The sequence below is a fragment of the Tiliqua scincoides genome, chromosome 1 (assembly GCF_035046505.1).
Source record: "Tiliqua scincoides isolate rTilSci1 chromosome 1, rTilSci1.hap2, whole genome shotgun sequence".
In the NCBI taxonomy this organism is placed as follows: Eukaryota; Metazoa; Chordata; class Lepidosauria; order Squamata; family Scincidae; genus Tiliqua; species Tiliqua scincoides.
In genome coordinates this window covers 267,562,877-267,580,538 of record NC_089821.1, presented here as the reverse complement: position 1 = coordinate 267,580,538, position 17,662 = coordinate 267,562,877, and the positions used below count along the sequence as shown (strand labels likewise).

Below are 17,662 nucleotides of genomic sequence, written 5' to 3'. Positions count from 1 at the left end.
TTCCATGCATATCTCCCATGCCACAATACCTGTCCTAGGGGGTGGTTGTGGATCTTTGTGAGCTTGGCACTCATTTCTCAGGTCACCTGCAATAAGTCCCTAGAGAACTGAAGATGCTGCCATTTCTGCCTATTTCTCAGGTGCCTCATCTTCTCGAAAGGCTGCCCTTTAACTATTAAGTAGGAGACATGCTTTTTACAACATCTAAAACGGGGCAAGGGGATTTATCTTGCCACAACTTTAAGAACTTTTCCATCTTCAGTATTATCCAGCACATCCCATTCACTCAGACACTTGTAGGCTAGGGTAGCCCCCGGTGGTCATTACGCATCATAGCAGCCTGCAAAATACTGCCATTAGCAAAAAAAAGCTGATTTCAAGTGTACCTTCCTAACTGGTTCATATACTTATTGGAACACTGGAGGAATGGCCCAAACACCTCCCCCCCCCCCCCCACATATAAAAGCTGTAATGTTATGGAAGGTTGGCATGATAGCTGCAACCGAAAGCCTGGGTTTTATTTTCTATGCGTCAAGAACCTTTCAGTTAGGTTACTGCAATGTACTAAACATGGGACTGCCTTAGGAGACCTGTCCAAAACTTTATTTATTTAAAAATTTATACCCCACTTAATCTCCCTCTTGAACACTCAGAGCGGTTTTAGGCAGACTTTAGGCCAGTGGTTCCCAAACTTTAGGAGCCTGTGGACCACTGAGTCAAAAAGTGGAATTATCATGGACAATTCCTGCCTTGGTTGTGGTACCCCATCTCTGAAAAGCCCCTCCCCCACAAGAGTCAACCTGGCACCTACTTAAGCACTAGGCAAAGGCCTTTCTTATTTTCCCAGGCCTTCTTAATCAATAGCTGAATCTGGTTTGCTCTTGTGATGTTCATGTGCTTTTTTTACCTCTGCAGTTTCAGCCACATTGCTGCAGTTCCACCATTTGTTTTCACTGACAATCACTCTGACAGTATATTATTGAAGGATGCAATACCATTTTTTCACAAATAGTGATGTAATTAAAAACTATTAAGATCTAATACAACTATTTAAAGTATTTCCACAAAGAGATTATAGATAAATTTAAGAAAGCAGCATTAACTTTCACTTTATTGCTTTAAATACACCCTGATCTACAGATTTTAGAAGTTATTCCATAGCCATAGAAAAGTTTTAATAGGCAGATATGAAGATTACAGAAGCATGTACTGTACAGGTTTGGACATTCCCTCTCTCATTTCTCCCCTTCAAAACATCTTAGATTTATCGTACAAAGAAACCCCACCAAAGTCAAAATTTCCTAAAGTCACAACACCACATAGCTCTAGTTACCCACCTGTTGGTCAATTTCAGGCAATGTCACACTAGACAGTTTCTCTTTCCTTTTTGATCTCAACAAACGGTTGAGATCCTGCACAATATCTTTTGTTGAAAATTCATTCTTTTTTCGGTCTGTGATCGGAATGCCTCCTCTTTTAACAACCTGTATGTATAAAATCAACAGTTGTTAAAAACTCTAAGCAATTAACAGCCCAGTCCTAACTTCCACTGCAGCAGGCAGGTCAGCAGGCCTGCGCTGCATCTAGCGCAAGTTTAGGGTCAAAAGCAGCGTAGCCCGAGGCAAGGGGAAACCTTACTCCTTACCCCATGTCACACTACAGCAGCCCCAATGGGTCTACTCTTATATGCGCCACATGATGAGGTGGTGCAGATCCAAACAGAACAGAGCAGCCAGGAACACTTCCTACAGGACTCAAAAGGGGCAGTGTACTATCAGAGGACTATGAGGCTGCCACTCTCAGACCTTTACTTTGTAGACCTTTGGGGTCTTTGTAGACCTTTGTAGACTACTTTGGGACCTGTGGGGATCCCCACCTGTGGGGATGTGACCCTAGCAAAGGAAATAGTTCTAGGACTATATGTTCCAAAGCTTACAGCTAACGACTTGTACAGCTAACGAAGATATCCAGAAATGCTGCCAGTGCAGCAACACAAAGGAGTCTAACTGCCTGCCTCCAGCAATCACACAGGCTGGTATATTCTGCACTAATTACAGTTTCTGAACCACCATTAAATACAGCTCAACATAGAGTACATTGCAATAGTCTAATCTTGATGTCACTATGGCATGGATCACTATGGCCAGGTCCACACAATCCAGGTATGGTCGCAGCTGGCGCACCAGCCAAATTTGGGCAAATACCCCCCCCCCAGCCAGTCACCACCTAGGAATCTAGTAGCAGCTGCAAATCTAGGCAAACCTCCAAGATGAGGACCTACTCCTTCAGAGGGAGTGCAACCCCATTCAACAGAGGACAATACTCTAGCACCTGCATTGACGATTTCCAAACCAGAAGAACCTCTGTCTTGTTCAGATTTAATCTCAGCTTGTTAACCCTCATCCAGGTCCCAACTGCCTCCATGCAAGGCTCCAGGGCCCCAACAGTCACCCTGTAATCTGATGGAAAGGAGAGAGTGCTGGGTGCACCCCACTCCAAATCCCCGGATGGCCTCTCCCAGGGGTTCCATGTAGATACTAAACTATAACAAGCTTCACTGTAGATACTAAACTATAACAAGGGAGTATAGGAACCTGTGGATCAAACCATGCTGACTTTTGAGTTGGGCCACTGAGTAGCAAACAGAACACAAGTACTTACCTTTCTCATAAGCCTAAAAGTACTGGGACAGAAGGCAACAGCATTGGCTGCCACAAATTTAAACTAAAGCTTTTGTAAATTAATCTACTGGTCAAGGTTATTAAGGGCCCAATCCAGACCCATGCACACCGGCTTACAGCTGGCACGAACTGTTGCAAACGTGCTATAAATGTGCAATGCAAGCATGTTGCAAATGTGCCAGCTCTGCTGGATCCAGAGCTCCATGTCGGGTCCTGTGGCCCAAACCGAGGTTTTTTGATTCTGCGCCAGTGAAACAACCAACAAAAGCCCCTTCTACCGAGGAGCTGCCTCTGGCTGCCTGGCATGGTCAGGATACCACGGCAGGCCTACACGCCAGGCAGCTTAAGACTGGACTTTCCGGCATGCAGGCATAATCAATACTCATCTTCAAAGATTTGTTCTCTTCTCAACCTCAGTTTTATATTTATGTTTATTATATTTATGTAAACAAAATTCATAGCCCACAAGATTTTCATGGCTTACCTCTCTCAGTCTTCCCATATCTCCAGCAGTCTCTCCAAGAGGAAGCACACATTCCTTAGGTCCTATTTGAACCAGCACGGCTTCAAGGTTTGATAACTTTTCATCATCAGGAAACTCACACACTTCTAGTTTCCTCAGCAAAGAATCGACAAACCCAACTCCAACAACTCTCTGCCCATCAGCCAAGGATAGCTTAATGCCCACAACGCCAACAGAACATGACATATCGAGGTTTTGAAATAGAACATCTTCGAACTGGTCAAGGTTCCCCGGAGAACCCTATTAGAGAAAGGAAACCAAGGAACTTGGTTTAAAAACATTTTAATACACACATCAACTAAACTGCCAACCAACTGGAGTTTCTCCGTCCAAGGAAAATAAAATGCTCATACATATTAGACCTTTTGAAATTGTTATTTGAATAAGATCCAGTGATACCGCAATCCTGGGCTATAAACTCTACACGAGAGACGGGGGGGGCATGTTGGAGGAGGGGTGGCCATTTATGTTAAGGAAGGGATAGAATTCAGCAAAGTAGAGATTGAAGGCTGGTCCGACTCCACCATAGAATCTCTGTGGGTTAAATTATCAGGCCTTAGGAGCAGTGTAATACTGGGGGCATACTATCGTCCTCCAGACCAGAAACCAGAAGGGGACCTTGAAATGAGGAAACAGATCAGGGAGGTGTCAAGGAGGGACAGGGTTGTAATCATAGTGGACTTCAATTATCTTCATATCGACTGGGTCCATTTGTATTCTGGTCACAAAAGAGAAACTGGATTCCTTGACATGCTAAATGACTGTGCCTTACACTAGCTAGTCATGAAGCCCACCAGAGGACAGGTGACTCTGGATTTAATATTGTGCAGTACTCAGGACCTGGTTAGCAATGTAAATGTTACTGAGCCATTGGGGAACTGTGACCATGCTGCAATCTGTTTTGACATGCATGTCAAAGAGTACCAGGCAAATCTGTCAAAAAAACACTAGACTTCAGACAAGCAGACTTCCCTCAAATGAGGAGGCTGGTTAGATTGAAAGGGAAGGTAAAAAAAAGTCCAATCTCTACAGAGTGCATGGAGGCTGCTTAACACAACAGTAATAGAAGCCCAGCAGAGGTGTATACCACAAAGAAAGAAGAGCTCTACTAAGTCCAGGATGGTGCCCGCACGGCTAATGTGCCAAGTTAGAGGCTGTAAAGGGCAAGGAAGCTTCCTTCCGTAAATAGAAGTCTTGTCCTAATGAGGAGAATAAAAAGGAACATAAACTGTGGGAAAAGAAATGTAAGAAGGTGATATGGGAGGCCAAGAGAGACTATGAGGAACGCATGGCCAGCAACATTAAAAGGAATAATAAAAGCTTCTTCAAATATGTTAGAAGCAGGAAACCCGCCAGAGAAGCGGTTGGCCCTCTGGATGGTGAGGGAGGGAAAAGGGAGATAAAAGGAGACTTAGAGATGGCAGAGAAATTAAATGAGTTCTTTGCATCTGTCTTTACGGCAGAAGACCTCAGGCAGACACCACTGCCTGAACAGCCCCTCCAGACCAAGGAATTAAGTCAAATAGAGGTTAAAAGATAAGACATTACAGACCTAATTGACAAATTAAAGATCAATAAGTCACCGGGACCTGTTGGAAACCACCCAAGAGATATTAATGAATTGAAGAATGAAGTTGCTGATCTCTTGACTAAAAAATGCAACCTGTCCCTCAAAACAGACACGGTGCCAGAGGATTGGAGGATAGCAAATGTCACACCGAACTTTTAAAAAGGAAGGAGTGGGGACCTGGGAAACTATAAGCCAGTCAGCCTGACATCTATACCAGGTAAGATGGTGGAATGCCTCTTTAAAGACACATAGACGAACAAGCCTTGCTGAGGGAGAATCAGCACGGCTTCTGCAAGGTTAAGTCTTGCCTCACAAACCGTTTAGAATCCTTCGAAAAGTTCATCAGGCAAGTGTATGCGGGAGAACCCGTGGACATTATATATCTGGACTTTCAGAAGGTGTTTGACATGGTCCCTCACCAAAGGCTACTGAAAAAACTCCACAGTCAGGGAATTAGAGGGCAGGTCCTCTCATGGATTGAGACCTGGTTGAAGACCAGGAAACAGAGAGTGGATGTCAATGGGCAAGTTTCACAATGGAGAGAGGTAAAAAGCAGTGTCCCCCAAGGATCTGTCCTGGGACCGGTGCTCTTCAACCTCTTCATAAATGACCTAGAGACAGGGTTGAATAGCAAGGTGGCTGTTTGCAGACAACAACAAACTTTTCTGAGTGGTGAAGACCAGAAGTGATTGTGAGGAGCTCCAGAAGGATCACTCCAAACTGGCAGAACGGGCAGCAAACTGCAGGTGCGTTTCAACATAAGTAACTGTAAAGTTATGCACACTGGAGCAAAAAAATCAAAACTGCACATATAGGCTAATGGGTTCTTAGCTGCCTGTAACAGATCAGGAGAGAGATCTTGGGATGATGGTGGACAGCTCGATGAAAGTGTCAACCCAATGTACGGCAGCAGTAAAGAAGGCCAATTCTATGCTTGGGATCATTAGAAAAGGTACTGAGAAGAAAACAGCTAATATTATAACACCATTGTAAAAATCTATGGTAAGGCCACACCTGGAGTATTGCGTCCAGTTCTGGTCGCCACGTCTCAAAAAAGACATAGTGGAATGGAAAAGGTGCAAAAGAGAGCGACTAAGATGATTACTGGGTTGGAGCACCTTCCTTATGAAGAAAGCTACAGCGTTTGGGCCTCCTCAGCCTAGAAAAGAGACGCCTGAGGGAGGACATGATTGAGACATACAAAATTATGCAGGGGATGGACAGAGTGGATAGAGAGATGCTCTTTACACTCTCACAAAACACCAGAACCAGGGGACATCCACTAAAATTGAGTGTTGGGAGAGTTAGGACAGACAAAAGAAAGTATTTCTTTACTCAGCATGTGGTTGGTCTGTGGAATTCCTTGCCGCAGGATGTGGTGATGGCATCTGACCTAGATGCCTTTAAAAGTGAATTGGGCAAATTTCTGGAGGAAAAATCCATTACGGGTTACAAGGTTGTATGTGCAACCTAATTTTAGAAATAGGCTATGCCAGATGCAAGGGAGGGCACCAGGATACAGGTCTCTTGTTATTTGGTGTGCTCCCTGGGGCATTTGGTGAGCCACTGTGAGATACAGGAAGCTGGACTAGATGGGCCTATGGCCTGATCCAGCTGGGCTTATGTTCTTATGATATCATATTACGTATGCTGGTTTTTCTCTTTCTTTGTTTTTCCTTTTCTTTTACATGTGCAACTTTAATAAATTATTGTACATGTATCTTTGTACTTCTCAGAGGGATCTGAAGGCCTTAGGAGTGGACCTCAACAGGTGGGAAACCCTGGCCTCTGAGCGGCCCACTTGGAGGCAGGCTGTGCAGCATGGCCTTTCCCAGTTTGAAGAGACACTTGGCCAACAGTCTGAGGCAAAGAGGCAAAGAAGGAAGGCCCATAGCCAGGGAGACACACCAGGGACAGACTGCACTTGCTCTCAGCGTGGAAGGGATTGTCACTCCCGAATCGGCCTTTTCAGCCACACTAGACACTGTTCCAGAACCACCATGCAGAGCATACCATAGTCTTTCAAGACTGAAGGTTGCCAACTACCTACCTATATGTATATATTTATATATATCGGCATATATCTTTAAATAATTTTTTAAAAAATAATCTGCTGAGTTATACTTAGCTGGACTGAAAATATTACTTTAGAAGGAGTACAATTATTGAATAAAGGGCTGGAAGATTCAAATCTACTTATGCAAGTTGATTTTTTTTCCTTTTTTGGTTTTCTCTACTATGCTAATTTTTTATTTTGAAAGCATTCGAATATAGAATGAGTTATAAACTGTGGAAATTTGGTACAAAGGAAACAGTTTATTGCTTTTTTTCTTTTCCTTCTCAATTAGGCCAACAAGATATACTTTTGTGTGTGTGTGTGTGTGTGTGTGTGTGTGTGTGTGTGTGTGTATTCAAATAATTTTTTTCTCTTTTTCTTTTCTTTGCTTCTTCTTCTGTTTACCTAAGGTATTTTAGATATCACTTTAAGATATGCTTGGGTCTCTTCTGTGAGTTTTTTTCTTTTGCTTATTTCCTTTGCCTCAGCTGAGATGGTGTCAAATGAGAGATTGGTGCTCCTACCTTACATGGAAGTGTTAAGAATTTGGCTTTTTAAAATGGGTTTCACTGGTTTTTTTCCCCTTTATTTTGTTTAGGGGCTTTAAGTAAGTTTTATTCATTCTGTTTCTGGTTTTTCTGTTAGATTAGTATTTACATTGGCATTCTATATTTTTTTTCTTTTTTCCTTTATTTGCAAATTTCGATTGTGGGCTATACAGGACTGATATAAGAGGCGTTCTTATCCTTATTGGGAAGAAGGTATCTTCCAATCTTAATAATATAGTAATAGACACCCATGATTAACTTGATTTCTTGGCAAGTAAGAGGGCTAAGAGATGAGCACAAATATCAAAAAGTGCTTTATAAATTGGATAATCTTAATACAGATTTAGCATTTGTCCAGGAAATGCATTTAACATTGGCTGACAAGGATAGACTCATTAAAAAATGGGTTGGACAAATATTTCTTACTGATGTTTCTACATCAGATAAAGATGTGGCTATTTTAGTAAATAAAAGGATCTCATTTCAAACTTTACAAGTAATCACTTATGAGGAGGGCAGATATATTATTCTAGTTAACTAGTCTGGTGTTAATTATGTTTTCATATGTACATATATGCTCCAAATTTGGGTCACCCAGAAATGTTCTACAAATGTTTTAGGGCCCAATCCTATCCCATTTTTCAGCGCTGGTGCAGTTGAGCTACAGTAGTATGGGCTGCATCCTATGGTGGAGGGGTAGTCACTGGGGACTTCTCAAGGTATGGGAACATTTGTTTCCTTACCATGGGGCTGCAGTGTGGCTTCACAGAAGTTGAAAAGTTGGATAGGATTGGGCCCTTAATCATCTAGCAAATATTCCTTATCAGTAAATCAATATTGGAGACATCAACAAGGTTCTGGATAGGAATAGGCCTCCACATAGAATGCAGTTAAAGATTAGAACTCTTAAAAGATACATGGAAGAACTTGGTCTGATAGACACATGGTGGGTTCCTCACCCACAGGATATAGTTTTGTCTCTTCGGTATCAAACCTGTTCTAGATTGGATTATTTTTTAATATCTAAATCCTTTCAACCTCAAAATAACTCATCCACTATCGATGTGATTGTGATATACAATCACTGCCTGATTTCCTTGTCTTTTCAAATTATTGGCTAGGCTGAGGTATATAAACCATGGCGTTTTGACGTTTCACTTTTAAGCGATGAAAATTTTAAAATTAAAATGATCAAGGAAATTGAAATTTGAAACTAATGAGGGGAGTGTTGAGTGTCAAACTTCAATATGGGAAACATTTATGATAACAATATGGGGTAAAATTATTTCCTTTGCTTCCTATAAGAAAAAAAAGAGGACAATGAAGGAAGAGACTTAGAGAAATAAATTAAAAGCTCTAATACAATTAGCCACCTCTCCATCTACAGGTATATATGCACAGTTACAAAGATATAAGTATGAATGAGGAAATCTTATCATTAAAACTGGAAAGGGCTTTACATTATACCTGTCAGAAGTATTGGAAAAGTGAGGAGAGGCCTGGTAAGATTTTAGCATATTGATTAAGACAGTTGGGACAGAGAACATATATTGCAATGATAAAGGATGAAGACAATAAAGTATATATTAAACTCAAAGAAATTAATGCTCAATTTAACAAATTTTATTCTAAATTATATATTAGAGGAAAAGAGCCACAGGATGAGGATATAAACAAGTTTTTAAAAAACAATGACCTTTCTTCTCTTAATTTGGATCAGCAGCAGTTGTTAGCTGAACCTATATCATTATAAGAAATTAAGCTTGCTAGTTTTAAATTAAGTAATTCAGTCTCCTGGACCTGATGAACTCCCAGTGGAATGGTATAAAAATTTTTGGAAGATCTTAATTCCCAAGTTATATCATTTGTATAATGAGATTTTTGCTAAGGATATACTTCCACCTTCTATATCTGAAGCATTTATTAAATTAATACCAAAACCAGGGAAAGAACCCGCCAAATGTGACACTTACCAACCCATATCATTGGTAAACGTAGATGCTAAGATACTGACCACAGTGTTTGCCAGTCAGCTTCAACGGATGATTAAAACGATTATACATTCCAATCAGGTTGGTTTTATAGAGGGCCGTAAAGGCGCTAATAACCTAAGGCTAGTTGAGTATTTGATTTCATTGGAATTTAAGTGATCCAATCCAATAGTGATCCTTTCATTAGATGTGCAGAAGGTGTTTGACAGAGTTTAATATAAATTTATATTTTTAATCTAAAGAAACTTGGCTTCTCTGAGTATTTTTTGAAATGAATCAAAATTCTGTATTCTGGACTTCGATCAAGAATATTTGTTAATGGCTATCTGTCCACGGAGATATTACTGGAAAGAGGAGTAAGGCAAGGATGCCCTCTCTCTCACCCTTACTGTTAAATCTCTGTTTAGAACCATTAGCATCCACAGTTAGACAAAGCTGGACTCAAGAGTGGTGACAAAAATATGCTTGTATGATGATGATATTTTATTATTTATTTCGAATCCCCTGATGTTCATACCTGAAATACTTAAATTAATGACTTACTTTCATGATGTTTCTGGATACAAGATTAACTGGACTAAATCTGAAGTTATGGCACTTGGAGACATAGAGTACATTTAATGAATGGAAATTTAGGTGGTGCCCTGAGAATATCAAGTATTTAGGAATTTTAATTCCCAGTGATATATCGCAGCTGATTAATTGAATTTTGATAAATTAATTTCTGATATTTCATTAGATTTGGATAGGTGGGCACTGCTTAATATGTCCCTGTGGGGAAAAGTAAACACCCTTAAAATGGATATTTTACCACATATAATATATGTTTTGCGTGAAATCTTTTCATATATTCTTAGATATATTAACTGCTTATATTTTTTGTTTAGGAAATTTTTGTGGGGATCAACAACACCAAGGATTTCATTGAAGCGGATGCAATTACCATTTAGAGAGGGTGGGTTTGGATTACCTGATTTGCACGCATATCATAAGAACATAAGAACAGCCCCACTGGATCAGGCCATAGGCCCTTCTAGTTCAGCTTCCTGTATCTCAAAGCGGCCCACCAAATGCCCCAGGGAGCACACCAGATAACAAGAGACCTGCATCCTGGTACCCTCCCTTGCATCTGGCATTCTGGCACAGCCTATTTCTAAAATCAGGAGGTTGCACATACACATCATGGCTTGTAACCCGTAATGGATTTTTCCTCCAGAAACTTGTCCAATCCCCTTTTAAAGGCATCTAGGCCAGACGCCGTCACCACATCCTGTGGCAAGAAGTTCCACAGACCAACGACACGCTGAGTAAAGAAATATTTTCTTTTGTCTGTTCTAACTCTCCCAACACTCAATTTTAGTGGATGTCCCCTGGTTCCGGTGTTATGCGAGAGTGTAAAGAGCATCTCTCTATCTACTCTGTCCATCCCCTGCATAATTTCCCCTGCACAATAATAATCAAACATACTTACTTTCCTCTTGTACTTATTGGTATAATTTAGTTGATAAACCACTGTGGATGATTTTGGAAGGGAATACTGTTACCCCACTGTGGAAATGGACAGCTTTAGGATCCAAGCACTCTAATACAAGACAGAGCCCATTAGCGTTATCTTCAACAAGACCGGTATGGAAAATGTTGGCCCATAAATATGAATTCAATCCTTACTCACATGGTAAACTTACATTATGGAAGAACTCTGAATTAAGGATAAGGAAAGAACCTTTTTGTGGAGGGCATCGGCTGATAAAGCTATTGTAACTCTGGGTCAACTAATAGATCGAAATAACAAATTTTTCTCCTTTTCTAATTTAAATATTCATTACCCGAGTTTGCAATTGGCAATAACTACAATTGATACATTTGTTAACAACAAAGTATGGCCCATCTGCCTTGAATGCTTCAGAGTCTCCATTATTACTTAAAAAAACAGAGTAAAAAGACAAGAAGAAACCTACCACTTTTCTATATAAATATTTGCTGGTATGTAACAAATATAATGTACTACATTAAAAATGGACCCATAAATAAATCAGACCAATTACCAGACCAATTCAATATAATCAATGGATTAATATTACAAAATATTTCTTTGGTATCTATGGATCTTGGATTGCGATTAATCCAACAGAAGATTATTTTCTGGCTATATTGGACCCCTCAATGATTATATAACAAAGGACTGATTGTTGAACTGAGATGTAGGAGATGTAATGTATCAAATGCCACAATAACTCATATGCTATGTCCTGCCCAGTAATATGTGGCTTTTGGGAAGAAGTTGTCAACAATATTAATATTGTAACTGGACAAAAAAAGATATTTACTGATTTATATGTTATGTTGAATTTTATACCCATGACTTGCAGATTAAATGGCAGTCAAAGAAGGTGAATTATTTGCGCTCCAACAATAGCTAAAAGGTTGATTAAGAAAAACTGGAAGGATAAATGCCTCCATCTATTATACATTGGACTGATAGCCTATTGACACTTGCTACATACAAACGAATGGCTTGTACACGCCAATTTCGGATGGATATATTTGAAAATATTTGGAAACCATTTCTTGATTTAAGTATACAGCCAGTATCTAATGAATTGTTGTATTATTATTTGTATGCATAGCATATCAGACTAATTGAATGCAGTAATTTTGACAAAATTATTTTATTTATTTTTTGTGCCTGGGTGTGTGTTTGAAAATGGTTTGTAGTTTTTTTTTCTCTTCAAAACGTTATAAAGATAAAGTTTAAAAAAATATATTATGTATGCTGCTAAACAAGTCCATTCACCCCACAGTAGTCTCAAAGAAATAAGCAATCAATCAGGAAAATAGAAATTGCCACACTGGAAACAACTGTGGTCAGTGTCTTACTGGGCCAAAAAGAAGCAAGTACTCAAATTCTACTCTACACCATCTCCCCCTGCACTAAAGGTGAGAGAGATTCAGCTAACATACTTGCAAAGCAAATAATGCCAGTGACTTGGGGAAGTGAATCAACCCTCATCTACCCTCAGCCTACCTCATCTGAAAGAAAATTCCTTCCTTGTGACTAAGTACACTTCCTTGTGACTAAGTGACTAAGTGATGGAAATAAAGTTTTCTTACTCTTACTCCACCATCACTACTTCTTGTGAGCCCTGACTTACTTGTGGGTGCACACATGCACCTGACCCTGTGGTTACAGAAATAGGGGTGAGAAAGACAACTGAGCCCTAGTCTTCAGTCAGTTTACATATTCCCTCTCTGAACAGGAAATATGTCAAATCTACCATCTACTTGAATTATTGCCAAAGGGTATTGCTGGGGAAGAAGAACATTTATAAAATAATAAGGAAATTTCAAACTCCTCATTCTTTTCCCATCCTTGATAAAATGTAAAATTGTATTTATACGAACTGCCTTGTAAGAGGCCAAGACAAATCTAAAAACTAAACAGACACATGCCAGCAAGCAGATTTACCTTCTGTATAATTGGCAGTGACAAAGTAGACAAGATCAATTCATTGGTCACATGGATTGATTTCCACCATCTTAGATTCCAGGTTGGTGGTAAAGAGGAACACCTTGACTTCTTCAGGAGGAAAATGAGGAACTGAATTTCTTGCATGTTTTCTACCTCACTTTACAAGCATGCAGGATGGAACCAAATGCTCTGTAATTCCATGGGGGAGGGGGAAACAACCTATAGGCACATTCTCACTGAAGTAGTAAACCTGTATTTGGACTGGCCTGCTTCAGAATAAAGCCAGACACTGTCACCAGGAATGTTTCCTCCATGCAGAAATCTAGATATCATAAAGAAGGGTTCTAGCACAGTCTTCTTATCATCCAAGGTTTCTACACAGCAGGAAATTTTTTTATTGAGAAATATACAACCATGTGAGCATCCCCCCCCCCCGTTCTGAAGTAATAGTCCAGAAGATTTTACCATCTTAGTGAGAACTAGGCCCACATCTTTTAAAAACCTCAAACATTTACTCAGCCCTCAGCAAAGTTGGTGCTTAAAACACTGATAATTAATCCTGGAATGTTAAGCACTTTTCTAGTCTTATGATATGCCTTCTTTTTTAAAAAGAGCAGGATCCATCATCCAAAGGAAGGGATAGCGAAGCAACACTGGAATACATTTAAATTGGCATGACTTTATGAAGCCACAGAACAAGGTAAAAAGTTTGAGAAGTTTACCTGTGTTTGCAAACAGAACAAGTACTTCCTTAATACTGTTATTCAGTCCAATTATTTATGATGAAGACATACCTTGAGTGCCAATTTCCATTCATAGTCTTTGGTAGATTTACTTCCTGCTTTGTTTTTGTACACTTCCACTCTGTACTTACGAATCAAAAGTAGATCCCTCAAAAAAGACTCAAAATTCTTCTTGGTAAGCTTATGACTCTCAAGTTTATTATTTCCTAAAGAATGATAAAAAGGTTTACACATGATACAATTCAAACAGAAGGTACGACCTAGCCAAACGAATCACTTTTTATACTCTTAATAATTCCAATGGGAAGGTTAAGTGGGTATTAAAATTGCTCCCACTGAAAGCAAATGTGCTTAAACTGGGCTAGATCATGCCCATGATAGTCCCTACACTTACTGTAACAGTCAAATCACACTTGGGTGTAATACTAGATCAAGACTGAAATACGAATCAGAAATATTAGAATTTTCAGCACAGCAGGTGTTTTGACACACCCCAACACAGCATTATCTAGCATGCAAAATAGCAATAAAGAATGTAGCTTTTTTCCGTTGTTCTACTAGTAACAGAATGTTAACAGAAATACTTAACCTAAGATGTACTCATGTATACTCATTAACAACAGCCCAAACCTATGCAATCTTAAACAGAAATAAGTCTCGCTATGTTCAGTAGAGTCTACTGTCAAGTAAATGCACACAGGAGCACAGAATCAGTCAAATATATTCTTCAAAATTCCTATTTCATTGGAGTACTTATGCACCAAATGTAACTTTCTTTGACAAACTCGGTGAGGCTTCCTTGGAAAACCGATCAGAAATTATAATTGGTTTAAAGTGCACCTGCTATGATGCTAACAGAGATGCAGTGAACTGCACACATTACATCAATCTTGCACTGGCTGCACTAGTTATCAATTCCTTACCAGGCTTAATTCAAAAGGCTGATATTCATGTTTAAAGCCCCAAATGGCCTGTGATTGGATAATTCAAGGATTGCCTTCACCCTTACACAACTACTTAAGCACCAAGATGGACTGCACAAGACCTGCCAAAGACTGAGGTGCAGCAGGCAGATACCTGGAACAGAACTTTTCTGGTGGCAGCTCTATGAATGTGGAACACATCCCTTGAACATATCCATCAACCCCCTGCATTACTGGTCTTCAAATGCCTGCTGAAGATGATGCTCTTCTACAGAGTTTTTAATCAAGATCCTTAATATTTAGATCAATGTTTTTAATATTACATTTTATTGCTGAGTTTTGTTAGACTGTATATTAGTACTTAGGGCTTTCCGAGGCCTCCCACTGCCTTATAAGGCATTAAAAACATCACTTCCAGTTTCACAGAGAAACCGGAAGTGACATTTTCCAGCTCTAGAGCCCAATCTGAGTCCAATAGAGGCTTCGGACGAACATCCACGGCCTCTACTAGGCTCAGAGAACCCTCTCGAAGCAAGGGGAGCAGAGCCTCCCTTGCCTCCAGAGGAGGTGCGTGTGGAGGGCGGCACAGACCAGACCCAAAGATAACTGAATCCATTGATTTGGTGGTCCCCCTGTATTTTTGGGGTTACTATGGCCCTATGATATATTTGTTGGTTGAAACTTTAATGGCACTTTAGGGGCTTTCTAAAGTCTTTTATAATTTTGTATTTGGTATAATTGAGTGAGTCCATATGGTGGGAAAAGATGTGCAACTGTCAACCAAAGAATGTTGTTTTGTAACTTGGATGACTTAAGTAAACAATTGTTTTGATGGCTGAAAACCTATAAAAAGCCCTTGGAGAAGGAGAAGCTTCAAGATACTCATGTGACATTCAGGCAGAATACAGAACATTGATTTGGTCTGTATTTTGATATTTGATTCCTATTTGGTTACAATAAAATGTCCAAAGAAAACAGTATGTTACTTCAAATTAAAATAGCTAATCAATACAATCAGTAAGAAGAACCAGGGAAAATCTCCATCAAGTGTATGCTTATGTTGGGCTAATTTTGCTTTTAAAAAAATGTGTGACATTAACCTACATCTTATTTTTTATAGCAACTAGAAGCATTTAAAGTCTTATTACTGGAAACTCTAGAGTAGTCTTAATATGTGACTGGAGGTAGAGCTGCTAAATGGTTGGGGGGGAAACCACCTGGCCTATACCTGTCCTTTTTTCTAACAAATTTCAAACAATATATTTCAACAAAAGTACGCATTATCTATAATTAAGAATTAAAAATAAAAGTCAAGCACCCATATATATTGCATACAGTGATTAAAAACTATTCTTAACTCAGCTAGTGTTATCCACCTACCCCATAAAATACATATCAAGGAGAAAATATTCCCCCAACCATCTGTTTCAAGGTTCAAAATTCACCTACAGTATTTACTGCCCTGACTAAATCTATTTAACGCGTACGTTCTCTGCTTCACCCGAATCTACAACCTCCTGGTTTTAGAACTAGGCTACCTCAGAATGCCAGATGCAAGGCAGTTGGGATAGAAAAATCACCTTTTCTACCTTTACAACCTTTATAAGGTATAACAATTTATACCTTCACAAGTGACACAGACATGTTTGCCACATCACTGGTACCTTAATATTCATTACCTTAGCTATGGAAAATCTTGGAAAGACTCCTTGGAAAATTTATGTTTTTATATGGTTTTGCCAACAACTGTTTCATGGGGTCACTGTGACCATTAACACTCCTATCCGGCTTTTCAGAGGAGTAACAGTCACCCTCTTGGCTCTAATTTCAGTTGTTCTTCTCAACTCAAAGCCAAGAGAACTAATTATTTGGGACCTCATCTTAGTCAGTCAATGACTGGCCTACCTTAGGGCAACCTATGGCAGGTAACTCAGTGCCATCCTGACAGCAAGCACAGCTGTGCCAGTGAGGCATGTGCTGCCTCCTGCAGTTGGGGGCAGTCCTGGAGGCTTCAAGGGAAGGCAGTGTTGTCCTCAGAGTTGCCTTGACCTGAACTCAGAGCTGGAAATTTGGTTAGGGTTGCGCCCTCAGAGTCCAATCCTATGCGTGGCTACTCAGAAGTAAGCCCCACTGTAGACAACGAGGCTTACTCCCAGGTAAGCGTGGACAGGATTGCAGCCTTGGAGCCCAAGTCCTACGCGTGACTACTCGGAAGTAAGTCCCATTATAATTAATGGGGCTGCTCGCAGCCTTCATGTCCCTCCAACAGCGGCACAGGATGCGGGTCTCTCGTGCGCGCTCCTGAGGAACCAGCGGGCCGTTGGCTGCCCCAGCGGGGCTCTTGTTACCGCCTCAGGGCGGGCTCAGAACCCCAGCGGGGGTGCGACACAGCGTGAGGAGCGGGGGGCGACTCCTGAGGCCTCCCTCGGACTGCGGCCCAGGCGGGCTCTTCTCCCAGCGGGGGGCGGGCGAGGCAGAGCCTCCCGCGGAGCGCCTCGAGAGGCCCCAGGACGCGCCCACGCGCTCCGCCGACCTCACCCCCCCCCAGCCGTACCGGCGCCCAGAATGCGCAGCTCCTTGCGCGTCCGGAAGAGCAGGTCGGCCGCCAGCGTGGCGTCCCCGCCGTGGACGGTGAAGGCGTCGCCGCGCTCGAAGAAGCGCACGGTGGCCTCGTGCTTGGCCGGCAGCGCCAGCACCGAGCGCACCAGCGCGCTCTCGGCGGCCGAGCCCTCGGGCCAGAACGTCTCGCGGTTGTAGGAGTTGTAAGAGGAGGTGCAGCCGGAGGCCGCCATGCCGAATCTCCCGCCGGCCGAGGCCTCTCTCAGCCAATCCAAGCTGCGCGGTGCTCTCGCACGACGCCTTCCGTGTCCCCTCCCGGCCGCCGTAACGACCTTGTGTTGTTCTCGCGCGACGCCTGATGTTACCATAGCAACAGGCAGACGCGGGAGGCGGTGGGGCCTCAAAATGGCTGCCGGGCGGGGGCGTTCCTGGAGCTCTGCATCAACCGCACCGTGAAAGGCCGCCGCCCTCAGCTTCCTTCCCAGGCTACAGTCCTGGCCACACTTACCTGGGAGTAAGCCCCATTGATTATAAAGGGGCTTACGTCTGAGGAGACATGCGCCTATGTAAGCGTACTCAGAAGCAAGCCCCACTAGAGT

General features: G+C 41.4%; 1 protein-coding gene across 2 annotated transcripts in view; it reads right to left on the bottom strand.

The window, feature by feature from the left end:
• MSH2 (mutS homolog 2) overlaps positions 1–17,338 on the bottom strand; it is a 98,267-nt gene extending 80,929 nt beyond the window's left edge. For both annotated transcript variants that reach the window (XM_066611882.1, XM_066611883.1), the window contains exons 1-4: positions 17,059–17,338; positions 13,633–13,787; positions 3,166–3,444; positions 1,338–1,484 (exon numbers count right to left, since the gene is read on the bottom strand). In XM_066611882.1, the coding sequence (XP_066467979.1) occupies positions 1,338–1,484; positions 3,166–3,444; positions 13,633–13,787; positions 17,059–17,296 (819 nt within the window). In that variant the 5' untranslated portion in view covers positions 17,297–17,338. The remainder of the gene's footprint in view (positions 1–1,337; positions 1,485–3,165; positions 3,445–13,632; positions 13,788–17,058) is intronic.
• Positions 17,339–17,662: the final 324 nt, after the last annotated feature.